General features: G+C 44.8%; 1 protein-coding gene and 1 long non-coding RNA gene across 2 annotated transcripts in view; one reads left to right on the top strand and one right to left on the bottom strand.

Annotated features, from left to right (window-relative positions):
• SBSPON (somatomedin B and thrombospondin type 1 domain containing) overlaps positions 1–11,892 on the bottom strand; it is a 26,874-nt gene extending 14,982 nt beyond the window's left edge. Inside the window, exon 1 of the mRNA XM_075125117.1 lies at positions 11,018–11,892. Coding sequence (XP_074981218.1) covers positions 11,018–11,249 — 232 coding nt within the window. The 5' untranslated portion in view covers positions 11,250–11,892. The remainder of the gene's footprint in view (positions 1–11,017) is intronic.
• On the top strand, positions 1,242–15,670 carry LOC142070998 (uncharacterized). The gene is made up of 3 exons (XR_012666952.1): positions 1,242–1,418; positions 4,965–5,047; positions 15,294–15,670. It is a non-coding gene; the product is annotated as an uncharacterized LOC142070998 (long non-coding RNA).

The raw sequence follows: 15,670 nt of genomic DNA, 5'->3' as shown, positions 1-15,670 counted from the left end.
GGAGTAATGCGGGCCTCAACTCTTTGCTCTCTAATAACTTACACAGTGCCACTTGTTTATATGATCAGGACAAATCTTGCTCCTCTTACTCACAGGAGTTGTCCCTTAGGGCCAAATTTGCCCCTGATGCAAGTCCATTGACGTCAGTGAACTTGCATCCCTGATGAGTTTAGTCCAGCACCCTATTTCAGCTCATCTCCATCCATTTTGTCCAAAGTGGTGTGGCAAAATTATTTTCCTCTCCTGCCATTTTGCCCATGTCATTCCCTCTTCAGATGTCTTCACTGGTCTCCTCTCTTCTTCCATCTCAAATTCAAGTTTCTTGTTCTCACTAGAGGTGCAATTCAATGTTTCCCCTGCTTTTATTTCTTCCTTCTCTCCTCTTGAGAAGAAAGATAGTCTTGTGGTTAAAGCATTGAATTAGGACTCAAGAAAATGGTTCAATTCCTGCCTCATGTATAGATGTCTTGTGTGACCCTGGGTAAGTCACCTAATGTTCCTCAGCTGTAAAAATGAGGATGATGATAATTCCCCCATTCACTGGGGTTTTCTTTACACATCTAATCTAGTGCCTCCTTCCATGCTGCACCTTAGCACTTGGAATGATCCCTTCTGTTTGTGAGCCAAGTGACGTTCAGGGCTTCTTTAAATCCCTCCTTCAAATACACAGCTATCTCCACATAACATCACGCTTCCAAGTTCTTGCCATCCCCTGTCAGAGGCAACTCATAGGGGGGGATATGCGGGGCCAAGTGCCCTGCCAGATTGGTCTGACGGGGGGAGGGAGCAGGGCCATTTGCTTCTCATGCCCGCTACTCTGGGTCACTGCTCCATGCACCAGGCCCAGCTGCTGGGGACAGGGGCCCAGCAAGCCATAGCTGGAGTCCCCTCTCCCCCCAGGCATGTTTCTGGCTCACTCCATCCCGTCTCCAGCAGCCAGGCCCAGGTGAGGAGCAGGCAGCCACCACCAGGCTCTCATAAGCTACACTAGGGGGACGGTTCGAACTAAGATACACAACTTCCGCTACGCTATTCACGGAGCTGAAGTCGAAGTATCTTAGTTCGAGTTACCTGGCTGTCCTCACAGCGGCGAGTTGACCACGGCAGCTCCCCCGTCGACTCCGCTTACTCCTCCTGCCGAGGTGGAGTACAGGCATCGATTCAGGGATTGATTTATTGCGTCTAGACGAGACGCGATAAATCAATCCCCGATAGATCGACCACTACCCGCCGAGCCGGTGAGTAGTGAAGACGTACCCTCAGGCAGCTGCTGCACTGCACGGAGCAGCAACCCAGAGCAGCCAGCTTCAGCCATGTGAGAAATGGTTCCATCTTGCTCCCTGCCTGGGCCCGCCTGCCAGGGAAAAGTGGGGAGGGTTCCACAGTGGGAGAAGAACAGAGCCCTTCCCTCACCCCAGGTAACGTGGGGCGGGACGAGCATGGCCAACATAGGATGGGTGCAGGGTGGGGAGGTTGCTGGGCAGAGGAGACACGTGGGGTGGTCACTTGTCCTCCCCTTTAGATCGGGAGGCACAAGTCATCTATGCCTGATATACTATCTGGCCTATCTTTCTGGACCATATTGTCAACTCCTTGGGACAGGAACCACATCATCATCTTGTAAGCTCTTTGTGGCCGGGGTCTGTCTTTTTGTTCTGTTGATACAGATCTGTGTTTGTACAGCACCTAGCACAATGGAGTCCTGATCCATGACTGGGGCTGCTAGGCACTACTGCAATACAAATATAATAATGTTATTATTGCTGAATGCTTATGTAGTGCAGTTTGCACACAGATGTTACTCCAGAAATAATAACACATAGCTCAAAAAGAACAGGAGTACTTGTGGCACCTTAGAGACTAACAAATTTATTAGAGCATAAGCTTTTGTGGGCTACAGCCCACTTCATCGGATGCATAGAATGGAACATATAGTAAGAAGATATATACACACATACAGAGAAGGTGGAAGTTGCCATACAAACTGTAAGAGGCTAATTAATTAAGATGAGCTATTATCAGAAGGTCCTACAATGGTGTCACTTGAATAAATATGTGGACAGAGTTGGCATTGGGCTTTGTTGCAAGGATAGGTTCCTGGGTTAGGGTTTTTGTTGTGTGGTGTGTGGTTGCTGGAGAATATTTGCTTCAGGTTGGGGGGGCTGTCTGTAAGCGAGGACTGGTCTATCTCCCAAGATCTGTGAGAGTGAGGGATTATTTTTCAGGATAGGTAGTGTCCAGGAAATGGACCGCTTGTGTCCCACTATCAACCTCAGCCTAGACCAATCCATACAAGCGGTCCATTTCCTGGACACTACTGTGCTAATAAGCGATGGTCACATAAACACCATCCTATACTGGAAACCTACTGACGTATACTTACCTACATGCCTCCAGCTTCCATCCAGGACACACCACACGATCCATTGTCTACAGCCAACCTCTAAGATACAACCACATTTGCTCCAATCCCTCAGACAGAGACAAACATCTACAAGATCTCTATCAAGCATTCTTAAAACTACAATACCCACCTGCTGAAGTGAAAAAACATATTGGCAGAGCCAGAAGAGTACTCAGAAGTCACCTACTATAGGACAGGCCCAACAAAGAAAATAACAGAATGCCATTAGCCATCACCTTCAGCCCCCAACTAAAACCTCTCCAGTGCATCATCAAAGATTTAGAGCCTCTTCTGAAAAATGATCCCTCACTCTCACAGATCGTGGGAGACAGACCAGTCCTCGCTTACAGACAGTCCCCCAACCTGAAGCAAATACTCTCCAGCAACCACACACCACACAACAAAAACACTAACCCAGGAACCTATCCTTGCAACAAAGCCCAATGCCAACTCTGTCCACAGATTTATTCAAGTGACACCATCATAGGACCTAATCACATTAGCCACGCCATCAGGGGCTTGTTCACCTGCACATCTACCAATGAGATCATATGCAGTGGTGAGCAGGAGACAATTTGCACCGGTTTCCGAGAACCGCTTGTTAAATTTAGAAGCAGTTTTAGAACCGGTTGTTACGGCTCCCTGAGCTCCCGGCCGGGAAGGCTCCCCCATCCCCTCCCCCGCCTTCCCTCCTCTCGCAGAGCCTCAGCATGCCGCGCCGCGGACGCCAGTGCTCTGGACCGCTCCTGGGCAGGTCTGCAGCTCCTGCCGCTTTGAGCAGCATTGTAAGGGGGCCAGGCCAGGGCTGGGAGGAGGGGTTGGATAAGGGGCAGGGAGCAGCTGGAGTGGGTGGAGGTTCTGAGGGGGCGGTCAAGAGACGGGGAATGCGGGGGTTGGGTAGGCAGTCGCCACCCCAGAAAGTCCCAGCCACGCTGGGGCTCGGCTGGTGCAGCCCCCCAGGCCAAAGGGGCCCCAACTCACGGCGCTAGGGAGGGTGCATGGTGTAGGGCTCAGTGTTATAGAAGGGGGCTGTTGGGGAAGGGGCTCAGTGCTAGAGGGGGGTGCATGGAGCAGTGCCGTTTGCGGGGCGTGGGGCTATGGAAGGGCTGCAGGGCCCCACATCCTGTCTCGGGGCAGGCGCCGTGCTGTGGCTGGTACCTGCGCTGCGCAGCCATCCGGGCAGCCGCTTTGGGGCCCTGCGCACAGAGGCCGATCCGATGCCGCCTCGCTCAGCAGCCGCGGCCGAGCTCCATGCTGCTTCCTGCCTGGCCCAGGAAGCGCGACTGGCCCCGCTGGGCAGGGAGATCAGGCACCATGTGACTGGGCGCTGCGTAGGGCCAGGAGCCAGGCCCCTGGCAGCAGCAGCCTCCTCTGCCCCAGGAGTCGGGGGGCGCCGGCTGGTGCCATGGCTGGGGGCTGCCTTGGGCGTGCTGGGGTGAGACCCCCCCCAACTCTCTCCCGCTCCTGCACTGTGGGGCTGTCAGGCCTCCACCACTCGGGGACGCTCACATCCCGCAGTGGGGAGTCGGGCAGACGGCAGCCTTTGCCTGCAGGGAGCTGCTGCCCCACATGCCAGGAGCGACCCCACTGATGCAAGGGCTGCAGGACACCTGCACCACCAGCAGGCACCTGGGATGGAGAATGGGCCTGGGGAGGGCCGGGGGGCACGACAAAGCCTGAGGGGGTGGGAGGGGGCAGGACAGAGCCTGGAGAGATGGGGGGGGCAGGAGGGAGCCTGGGGGGGCAGGGGGGGAGGACAGAGCCTGGGGGGCACGATGGAGCCTGGGGGGCGGTGGGAGGGGGCAGGACAGAGGCACATCCCTTAAATCAGAACTTTTTATAGGGAACCGGTTGTTAAGATTTTGGCAGCTCACCACTGGATATATGCCGTCATGTGCCAGCAATGCCCCTCTGCCATGTACTTTGGCCAAACCAAACAGTCTCTTCTCAAAAGAATAAATGGACACAAATCTGACATCAGGAATCATAACATTCAAAAACCGGTAGGAGAACACTTCAACCTCTCTGGCCACTCAGTAAAAGATTTAAGGGTGACAATTTTGCAATAGAAAAGCTTCAAAAACAGACTCCAATGATAAACTGCTGAGCTTGAATTAATATGCAAACTAAATACCATTAACTTGGGTTTGAATAGAGACTGGGAGTGGCTGGGTCATTACATATATTGCATCTATTTCCCTATGTAAGTATGATTATCACTACAAAAGTTTTTTTCTCCTGCTGATAATAGCTCACCTTAATTAATTAGCCTCTTACAGTTTGTATGGCAACTTCCACCTTCTCTGTATGTATGTATATATCTTCTTACTATATGTTCCATTCTATGCATCCGATGAAGTGGGCTGTAGCCCACGAAAGCTTATGCTCTAATAAATTTGTTAGTCTCTAAGGTGCCACAAGTACTCCAGTTCTTTTTGCAGATACAGACTAACACGGCTGCTACTCTGAAACATAGCTCAAAATGTCATGTCCTGTGTAGTAGGTGTTTAACAGAATCTTAATTGCTTTAACGTTAGGCATCAATCTTTTTTTTTCCTAGGCAAATGAATGCAGTACAAAAAGCCTATAAGGCATACGTGACAAGCAGAGAGTTTGTCCATGGGGTCATGCACAGGCCACGGGGTAAGACTTTCTACACCTGTATATGAAAAGGGAATGGAATGTACTAAGTACAAAAGAATATCTGTCTGTTAGAATCGTTATTGCCCTTACAATATTTTCTGTCTTTAGGATACAGGATACTGTAATTTTTTCTCACACAACCTGATCCAAAGCCCATGGAAGTCAATGGAAAGATTCCCGTTGACTTCCCTGGGCTTAGGATCAGACCCATCTTCAGTATTAATTTTCTTTCTCTGGGATTTTTTTTAATGCAATTAGTATTCATTTCACATCTAAGCACCAAGTCCTATGGGAACTGCATACATACATCCAAGGTTAGAATTTAGCCCTTTCATTAAAAATTGCAAAACTTATACTATGGTACCACATAGGAGCTATTTTTCCTTTTTTCTAATCATTCTGTAGTGACAGTTCCAGAGCCATTAACATCTCAGTTTCCTTACAACCTACATCTAGACTTCACTCACAGCCAATTTTTTAAAATGTTCTTTTACATGTATATGTTGGTATTATGATAGCATCTTCTGGTCCCATCTGAGATCAGGGCCCCGTTGTGCTAACTACAACCACATAGCGAGAAACAGTCTCTGCCCCAGTGATCTTACAGTCCAAATAAAAAGGTGGACAAAAGGTAGGCAGGGAAACAGAGGCACAGAGAAGTGAAGTGCCTTGCCCAAGGTCACCTTGGGCCATTGGTGCAACTGGAATTAGAACCCAGGTCTTTTAACTCCACTGGGGTCTTGCGACCTATCCACTAGATCATGTTTCCTCCCAAAACATCATCAAATATCAATGTCAAGTTTTCTGGTGTCGTTATTTTCTCAATAAAATAGTATTCAGTGTTGTGTAACTGGAATTCCAGCTCAGTAACTATTATAAAACATAATGGTGAGCATATTATCATTATAGTTTATTACTGATTTGGAAATCTCTTAAGTTTTTGTAAAGTTTTAATTTTGTCTGCATGTCATTTTCAGATATTAATCATATTTTGCTTTTCTTTTTCTAATCCTTTACAGATAGCTTTTCAATATGGTGTTTGAGGAACAAAATATAAATCATGTTACAGTTATTGGGCACTGTGCCTCAGATTCACTTTGAATTATTTTGAAATGTAGCCCTTATTCCAATAGTGGTTAAATTAATTTTCCCCCCATCCATCTACATTTTCCCTTCAGTGTACACCACATGTACACAGTGTACACCACATGTTCTGGATCATTATTTTCCCCATATTTCCTAATTAAATGTTAAGACACGGGGAAGATTTACAGCTTAATTTATATTAATCTTGTCCAGCACCTCTTTTCATATAGCACTATATAGTCACAAGTGCAGACCTTACTCCCACTTTAGTCTCCATTGCTGTTCTATGTTGTCATCGTAAAAAGCTCATTAATAACATTTATGAGGTCATTAATGGCTATCAAAATCCCAGACAGTATTTACTCCCTTCTGTGCTCCTTTGCTGAAGAAAGTTATAAAGCTTATTTAGAAAACATCTTGCAACGCATGAGCTCTGACCTAAATCTATTAGTTATGTTATCATTGCTAATGCAGACAGAGAATCAAGATGTTCATTCACAGAAGTATTTCAGGGTCTCAACGATTCTTTAAGTAACAGAAAATGGGGAGAACTGGGGGAGGTGGAGAGTGAAATGTATTAGTCTCTTCATTGTGTCCGTCTGTCTATCTGTCTTCCACCAGGCCCAGATGTTGCCTTTTGTGCTCTCCAGTAACCACCTGATTCTCCTGGGGTTCCATGGGCTGCCATCCACCAGACTAGGGTAGTTTTAACTTGCTAGTGGAGGAGGCTACCCAGGAGATGTGCTTTATGAGGGTGCCCTGGCCCCACCCCTCCCTCAACCAGCCTTAACTACTTTTGTGTGTCCCTGACAGGGGTCTGGTTGACACTGTGCCCAAATCCTGGTGAACACTCTGCTGCCCCAGTGCACAGCTCTGTGTAAAGTGCTGCTTCTCAACCAAACATCCTTTCAGCATTGTTAACACTGTATGGAAATTAATTTAAAAATCCCTGTACATAGGTTTTGCAGCCCACACCATACCAGAGCAGCTCTTTATAGAGTACCAGGCGTGATACAATGTCTAGGTACAACAGACCTTAACACTTGACTTGGCAGCTTTAGAATGGCCTTTCTTTCGCTGGTTTCTCGCTCACCTTTACTGTTATTTCAGGGCAGTGCTTTTGTACGTCTTAATATATTTGTTAATTACGCAGATTCGAAGATGGTGGGCATTTTAACTATTTCTGTAATTCCCAAAGTACTTTGTCCAGTAGAATCAGAAATTTGCAGTGCTGACAGGGATGGAATGACAAAAATGCTATAGCTTAAAACGTAGATGTTGGGTGGGATGACAAAAGTGCTATACATGATAGGAATTCCCCCAAATTACCTTTACCCCATTCCTCTCCTGAAAGCATTCTAACTTCAGGTTCTTTGCTTTCAACCTTTGCGCATCCATACAAAGGGATGCTCGCGATATTTCAATCTATTTTCTTGATTTTAATGCCATTTTGGGTGGTTACAAAACTTCTGAACTACTCAGAACCATCTTGCTGACGCTGTTTCTTGTGCATATATCTCAGTGTTTCTAAATGTGTGTGTGCACACATGCATGCGTAACTAATCAAGTACAGATAAGTTTATTGATTTGCAAAATGTAATGTCTTCCTAGCCCTAGACTGTTGAGGATGATACAAACTTCCACTGAAATAATATTTGGATTTTTGAAAAGTAAAACACAGTACAGTGTTTGTTGGAGTTGTAGAGTATTTCTGAGCATTCACACTGAAAAGATGGGTTTCAGAGTAGCAGCCCTGTTAGTCTGTATTCGCAAAAAGAAAAGGAGTACTTGTGGCACCGATGAAGTGAGCTGTAGCTCACGAAAGCTTATGTTCAAATAAATTGGTTAGTCTCTAAGGTGCCACAAGTCCTCCTTTTCTTTTTATTGAAAAGATGAGCTCAATTAAATTTGTTTTATAGTTGCACTTTCTGGCCTGAATTTGTAGTTATCTGCCCTCTTCAAATGAGACTTGTCGATGCTTCTGCATGCCTGGCTCCTGAGTTAATTGGGAGTTGCAGGCAAACAGCATCTCTCAAGATCAGGGCCTTTTGTTAGCTCACAGCCAATTTTTGTTAGCCATCTTCATCTTTCTTCTCTCTCCAGGACTTTACAGACACTTGTACTCCAAGTATATTGTGTTCCTCTACTAGTTTCCAGGGATGCTTTCAGTAAGCAGGGTCATCCTATATTACATTCCTAGCAAGTCTCTCCCTCTGAAGCCCTCAAACAGTAGCTCATAATGTCTTCAAACTAATTCCATGGAAGCTTTTCAGAGGTTCTCTTTAACTTTGTGAAGATTAAGCTACATTCTCCCATTTTGGTCTCTTCAGTTCCAGGTCTTTTAGCTTATGGCCAGACTGCGCCTACCTGTGGGAAATCCCTCATGTTAGGCATTCTAGAGGAGGGGATTCCTCCAACTCATTCCATCAAGGAGGTGGGGTCTGGCCATAAGCCAGACCTCTTCTTAAAATGAACAGGGGCTTCACCCCATAACTGCTGAATCCCCCAAGATCCCTGCCTGGCCTCCCTTTGTCCCAGTTTTCTGCTAGTATGGACTCTACTGTTTCATTAAAAGAGAGGGTGCCGTTGCACAGAGGGACACCACAAAAAGTGAATGCATGCTTTTTGGTGAGTTTCCTTGTGATGGGGGAGAGGCAGGAGGAGATGGACAATGTGTATTTCCCCAATGCTTCCTCTCCCATCGTGCTGCCCTGTGGGGTTTATGGAAGGGGAGGACATGGATGTGGCAGAACCTCCAACTTCACATCTATGGACACAAAAGGGTTCCCTTCCTCATATAAAGCTAAGGCTTTATAAATTCTGTAATTTATATAATTGGCCTATAGATAGAAAGTAGCAGTTACTAGATCCTCTTGAGTAACAGCCACCTACAAGAGCAACAGAATTTGCAACCAAATTTCCAGTTCCTTTTTTTCATGTGATAGTTGCTTCTTTCCTCTCTGTATATGGTCTGTTACTGCTCTCCACCCATGTTCTCTCCATGAGCTTCAAATAATGCATCACTGCAGTGCAATCATAGTATGAAAAGTGACTTTAGAAAAATGGCACATTCTTATCCAACAGATCTCTTCCTTGAGTCCCAGCAGTTTGAGGGACAAAAGTAGAAGTTTACTATTTTCTGTTTTTGCTAGCTCTGCAGAGCCTGTACAGCTATGGTAGAGTGAGCTGGATTCCATTCTGGTTCGTGCATCATCAACAGAACTATAAACTTAAGTTCCAAATGCAGACACTTTGTATGTAACTGGTGATATGTGAGTTAAAAATACCGGCTTAATCCAAGACTAAATCTTAATGAGCACCTTAAACATGGAACCCCACAATGCTATTTTTACTGAGTCCCTTTTCAAAGTATACCTGAATTTTAAACATATATTGCCCAAGAGGTCATACATACATGGAGAAATCACATAGCTAGAAATCAGCTCATTTCTCTTTTTGGGCCTCATGGAAGTTTTTAACCGGATTTTAACTCTTTTAATGTTGATTCAGTGTCTTTACATGATTGCTCCTGTCGAAGTTGTGCATAAACAGCTCAGTTTGTTTTCTTGAGCAAGTGCAATGACCACAGACGTCGATTTGTTGATGTTCCACCCACTGTTTTTCCAGCCTGACATTACATGTAATTACACCATCTTTTAAAACTGCAGTTGATGCATTCTGTGTTATATCTTCTTGCGACTGTTTCTTCTCTGGTAGGTTTCGGAGTAAAGAAAGGCTGGTTTGGTGATTAGGGCACAAGCCTAGGACTTAGGTGACCTGGGTTCAAGTTCCTGCTCTACCACAGACTTCCTGTGAGGCCTTAGGCAAATCACTTACTCTCTGTGCCTCAGTTTCCCAGCCATAAAATGGAGATAATAACACTGCCCTTCCTCACAATGGTGTTGGGAGGATAAATACATTAAACATTATTGTAAGGCACTCAGATACTAGGTGATGTGAGCTCTATAAGTAACTAAGCTAGACAGCATCACCAGTCAGCCCAACAAAATATATTGGAGCAAATTTATCTCTGGTGTGACTCCATTAGCGTTGTGGTCCTACATCCTCATTGTAACTCCTTTACAGCAGGAGAGAATTTAGACTATGGCTTAAAAATAAGATCCATAGCATTTTATGGGGTACATAAAAGTGGGCAGGCAAATTCCAGGCACAGCAACTACTGTTGAACCAGAATCGGAATACACATCCAATGCTGTGTGGAGGGATAGGTGAAAAGATTCTTCAGTCTCACTTTTCTGCTTAATGCAACTCCTAGCTGCTATGTTCACACTGGGCCAAATCCATCCCTGTCACTTCACAGATTGAGGGTGAGTGACACCAATGCTGAATTTGCCCCACCGTGTTTTGCATTCTAAGGAAAAGTCAGAGCCTCGTTCACATCATCTTACGCCCATTCCCTAATACAAACAAGCAACAAACAAACAAAAAATCAGGTGGAACATCAAGTGCATAAGCCACCAAGATGCAACAAAAAATGTTCTTATTATCCTTCCATCATTTTTATACTATCTTTACATCATCATAAACAATAACACCAATGCAGTACCTCTCCTGGACTAAACTTTGCAAAGGAATGGAAGTTTGTTTCTCTGAGCTGCACCCCTGCACCGTAAGAAATAACTGGTCACTTTGAGTCACTTCTTTGCATTCTTTATTCTATTGTGACTCGCACCTGTAAGAATGGGAAGAAAACGGGCTTACTCTACTGCTACTCACTAAAGCTTCAGGTGGAAGGAAATGCAGGTAGAAGGGGTACAGTTATTGTACTGAGCAGCATTGGGAGCATGAATAGCTGATAGCTATCAAACCCCAGCTGCCTGCACTTGCCTGCCCTATGCCGGGGTTGGGTGCTGATTGACCTACCTGGGCATGCCTGCGAGTAATCATAGCAGCAGTCCCCAGTGAGCCTGCAGGCTTCATCACAGAAACAGGTCCCATAGACTCTGTCCATCCTCCAGCCGGTGCTGGTGCAGCTTGGGTCCCGGCCAGGGCAGCATCTTCTCTCTTCGGAGCAGCCCGCATCAGCCCGGTGCCAGAGTCTCCACGGCGCCAGCAGCACCATCCAAAGGACACTCGCCAGGGCCCTCGCGCTCATTGCTTCGCCCTCAGCAGATTCAGACGCTCCAGCTGCTTCGCCCGGCTGAGCGGCGGGCCCTAGCGACCGCCTCCCGCACTAGGCCGCCGGCTGCAGCATCCCGGCGCGGCTCCCCCAGCCCGGCGGGCAGCACTGAGTCATCGCCGGGTGGCCCTAAAGGCTCCGCCGAGACGAGCCTCGGGGACGGGATCCGCCAAGCCCAGCGCGGGAGGGTCAGACGGCGGGCAGGGAGCGCGCGTGGGAGCAGGGCAGGGCAGGGCCCGGGGCGCTGGGGACATGCCCGGGAGCTCGTCAGTGACCCGCAGCTTCCCCACCACCGCCCCGGCGGGACCTCTGGGGCTCGCGCTGCGTCTCCCTGCAGCCCGCGCGGGCAGCACACCCTGGCCTGCCCTGAGGAATGCGGGGCGGGTGGGGGCTCGCGCTGTCATCCCGGGCTGGCTCCATGCTCCTAGGGCACAGCAAGGAATGTGACTGGCTGCCGGCCAGAGAGACAAGGCTGCTGGCACCGCTTCCCTGTTCCTTCTGTCAACCAGGCAGGAGCCATTGCAGCCCCCCAGCTCTGGCTGACCAGCTTTCCTCAGGGACCACCCCAAATGCTCCTGAAGTGGCCCTGGCAGTGATTAATTCTTGCCAGGGCTGGCTGAGTCCCTAGACTTGGCAGTTCATAATCCCAGCACCGCGGGGTTTGCCAGACAGTTAGGAAAATAAAACAATTGCTCGAGGCCCAACACACAAAGTAAGCACTGGGCCCCAACCTGGTTCAAGATTGCAAGCTGGAGAGTGAGTTACATTGGAGGACAGCTCCTGAAGTCCTTACAGGCAGAGCTCTCCGATTCATTAGAAGCCTGACTGAGTGGAGAATGAGAAACGCCCTCAGAATTTGGACCCAAACGGACAGAGGGCCTCACACTGCTCCCATAGCCACCACTGGCAAACTCTTCCTGCACTGGCATGGCAGCCCAGTAAAGTGTTAGTTGGAGCCCTTTGTACCACCCTGAGCTTGTGAGGCTTTCTGTTCATAAATGCCATACTTTCCAGAAGGTGTAACTCCACTGTGAAAAGTTGCTCTTGTCTAAAACATTGTCTCCATGTAGTTATTTGTTTGTTTTTGTAGATCTGGCAAATGGAAATTGCCTGTGGAGGAGTCAATGGTTTGTTGTCTTAAGAAAATTTCTGAGGACAGGGCACAATTAACAGGCTAAGGAGTATTTATTTATAAATAAATAAATAAATTAAATAAAAGGAGGTTACTGGGGGAAAAACAAAAGAAATTGTAATTGTTGACATTCTAAACAAGAAGCGGGCAGCATTATCTCCTGAAAATGTAACCAAACTTCTTTGTCTGAGCGATTGGCTGAACAAGAAGTAGGACTGAATGGACTTGCAGGCTCTAAAGTTTTACATTGTTTTATTTTTGAATGCAGTTTTTTTGGGTACAAAATTCTACATTTGTAAGTTCAACTTGGATGATAAAGAGATTGCACTACAGTACGTGTATTAGGTGAATTAAAAATACTATTTATTTTGGTTTTTTACAGTGCAAATACTTGTAATCAAAAATAAATATAAAGTGAGCACTGTACACTTTGTATTCTGTGTTGTAATTGAAATCAATATATTTGGCAATGTAGAAAACATCCAAAAACATTTAAATAAATTGTATTCTATTATTGTTTAACAGTGCAATTAATCACACGATTAATCACGATTAATTTTTTATTGCGTGATTAATCGTGATTAATTTTTTTAATCACTTGAGAGCCCTATTATCTACCATATATGCTCCAACACTTAAGCGATTTGTACCAACTGAATGTTAGTCTGAACTTTAAATTTCTCCCAGTTGATTTTCATCACCACTTTTATGTTAAAATGTTACTTAAATTCAGGAGGCCTGATTCTGCTCAGTTAAACCAGTCAAAATGAGAAGTAACTCCTATAAAGTCAAAAAAGCTTGACCAGTGTAAAAGTGGTGCAAGTCAACAGAGTGGTGTGAGTTAATAGTTTACTTCCAATGGAGATTGGGTAGGCAAGAGGAGAATGATGCCCAACCAGGGGCTGCATTTCCAAAATATCAGGGTGAGGTCAGGATTGCCCCTTTCCTTGGGTTTTTCCTTTAGTTTAATATTATTCCTATGATTTCACTTGAAAGGAAGAGCATCAGCAAAGCTTTTTATTCCAAGGTGGAATAACCTGTATAAATGGAACTTTAAAAGTTATCTGCATTAGTTACAGATTTCTGTGCCTGATGTAGGGTTGAAATAAAATTAAAAAGGTATGATTAAAAGACAGATTAATCTCAATGGAAATTTTTAAGGCTAAATACAGAATTAGATCTATACCAGTCTGGGGAAAAACAAGAGAAGCCTGAAAAGCATATAGTTTTATTTTAAATCTTCTATTGAGAGAATTAAGGTACATCATTCTTCTAAGCAACCAGAAAAGAAAGTGATGATTAAAGGAATGAGAAGACTCATTCCAAACAGCAGTGGTATCTTAGTGGATAATGCATCCATCTGGTCACTGGAAATAGGAAGTACTGTAGTTAACTTTGAGTGCTTCATTTTTTAAATACAAAAGTATTAATTATTGTCATTACATAAATAAGTGAATATTATGAGCCAAATTCAGTCCAAATTCCACCAGGGTAAGGGCTGGATTCCAATAAGTTTCTTTCCAACCCCAGGAGTAAGAGCGGAACCAAAGATCGTATTGTGACACTCACAAATAGGCACTGCCCCTCATTCAGGATTTTTGGCAAAGCCACAATCTATCCCTGAGTTAAGTTATTTTTACATTGATACATTTTTTTCATTTCTTTTACAGTGGTTTAGCCTTTGCTAATCAAAAATCAGTTTCCTGATAACTTACATGTGTGTTAACTAGGCTTAGACTTTTATTGAGAAATGGCAGTAAACATTAATGTCATCATGCAGACACAAACCAATGAAAAAATATTTCCATTGATAATAGTAGAAATGTACAGATTGGCAAAGTAAGAAAAATGCTGCTTCAGAACTTATTAGAATTTAATGTAAGGCTCTTTACTCTGTATATTTTGACATATGATGTTGACAGTTTGTGTTCTAATTGTATAAAGCTTTAACTTTTTGAATCTCAACATCTACTATCATAAAATAATTATTGTCTGACCCCCCCATAATTCCCTGCAACTGTGAACATTTAAATTGATAAAAAATTATTAAAGATAAACATCAATATTATCCATCAGAATTATATTAAAAAATTGAATTCTGCCAAGCTTACTTTTAACCTAGAACATGTTTTAATTACTATGTTGCAGTAAGAAATAAAATAAACCAAAGTATGTTTTTCAATCAGTTCCTATAAAATGTGAATAGTGCATGTGAGTATCATTCTAATCTTTTGCCAGTTTCACACCAATATAATTCTATTGTCTTAAATTGCGGGTTTTTTTATTCTTACTGCTATGAAAGCAGAATAGATCCAACTTGTGTTTCAATATTGGATATTTTAAAAAAAAACTAACCTAACCCCTCTCTGGGCAATAATTTACTGTGTCTTCTTCAAAATTCACTGTAAGCCATATATTTCCCAAACTCAGTAACTATCTAGCACTACTATGCACCTCTGTCTCATAACACTTGGAAAAAGGAAATGTCAAGAAAACTCAGAGGGCCATTTGCATCTGGGAGAAGTTCTTAATGTTAAGTCAATAACTTATATGATTCATTGTAAAATACCTTGCTCTTATTTTTCAAATTTAAATTATAGCCACAGCAATATTGAGGCTCAACCTAATGATAATTCAATTCAACTTAAAATTTTATTTTAGATATATTGTCTGTCAGTGTGGAGCATTCCACACACACACACACACACACACACACACACACACACACGAACTCCCTGGAACACCCTAACTTACACAAATAGAGGGAGCTCATTTTTGTTTCCTGTTAAAGGGGCTTAACTGATCAAGAAGAGAAGACTTCAAATAGTTTGTTTTGTTATTATTATTAAGACTTGTGTTTGTCCAAGTCTTATCTATTTAATTTTCAGAGATCGCATTCCACAAGAAGGGACATTCTGTTATGGCTGGGTCATTGTCGGACAGATCTAAGAGTCAGAGCCAGAGTCTGCAGTCAGGATACTGGGAGATCAGAAGCAGGAGACAAATTGGAGATCCGAACCATGAGCTGGGAACCAGAATCAGGTCAGATCATGATACCATAAAGTCAGAGGTTGGACCCTAACTGGAGGTCAGGAACCACAAGTCAGATGCCAGGAGACAAGTAAAAGCACTACAGCCCAGTTGTTCAGACAGCTTCCTGTTCCTGCCGCTGGCTTAAGTAGGATCAGCAGGCCAACCAGCTGCTCTGGGATTCTGCCAATCAGACTTCAGGGGAAGAGCCTCACATTAGGGCTGGGCTTCAGGG

This window comes from Caretta caretta, chromosome 2, assembly GCF_965140235.1.
Source record: "Caretta caretta isolate rCarCar2 chromosome 2, rCarCar1.hap1, whole genome shotgun sequence".
In the NCBI taxonomy this organism is placed as follows: domain Eukaryota; kingdom Metazoa; phylum Chordata; order Testudines; family Cheloniidae; genus Caretta; species Caretta caretta.
The sequence above is the reverse complement of the archived record's forward strand: the minus strand, read 5'-3'. Positions and strand labels throughout refer to the sequence as shown.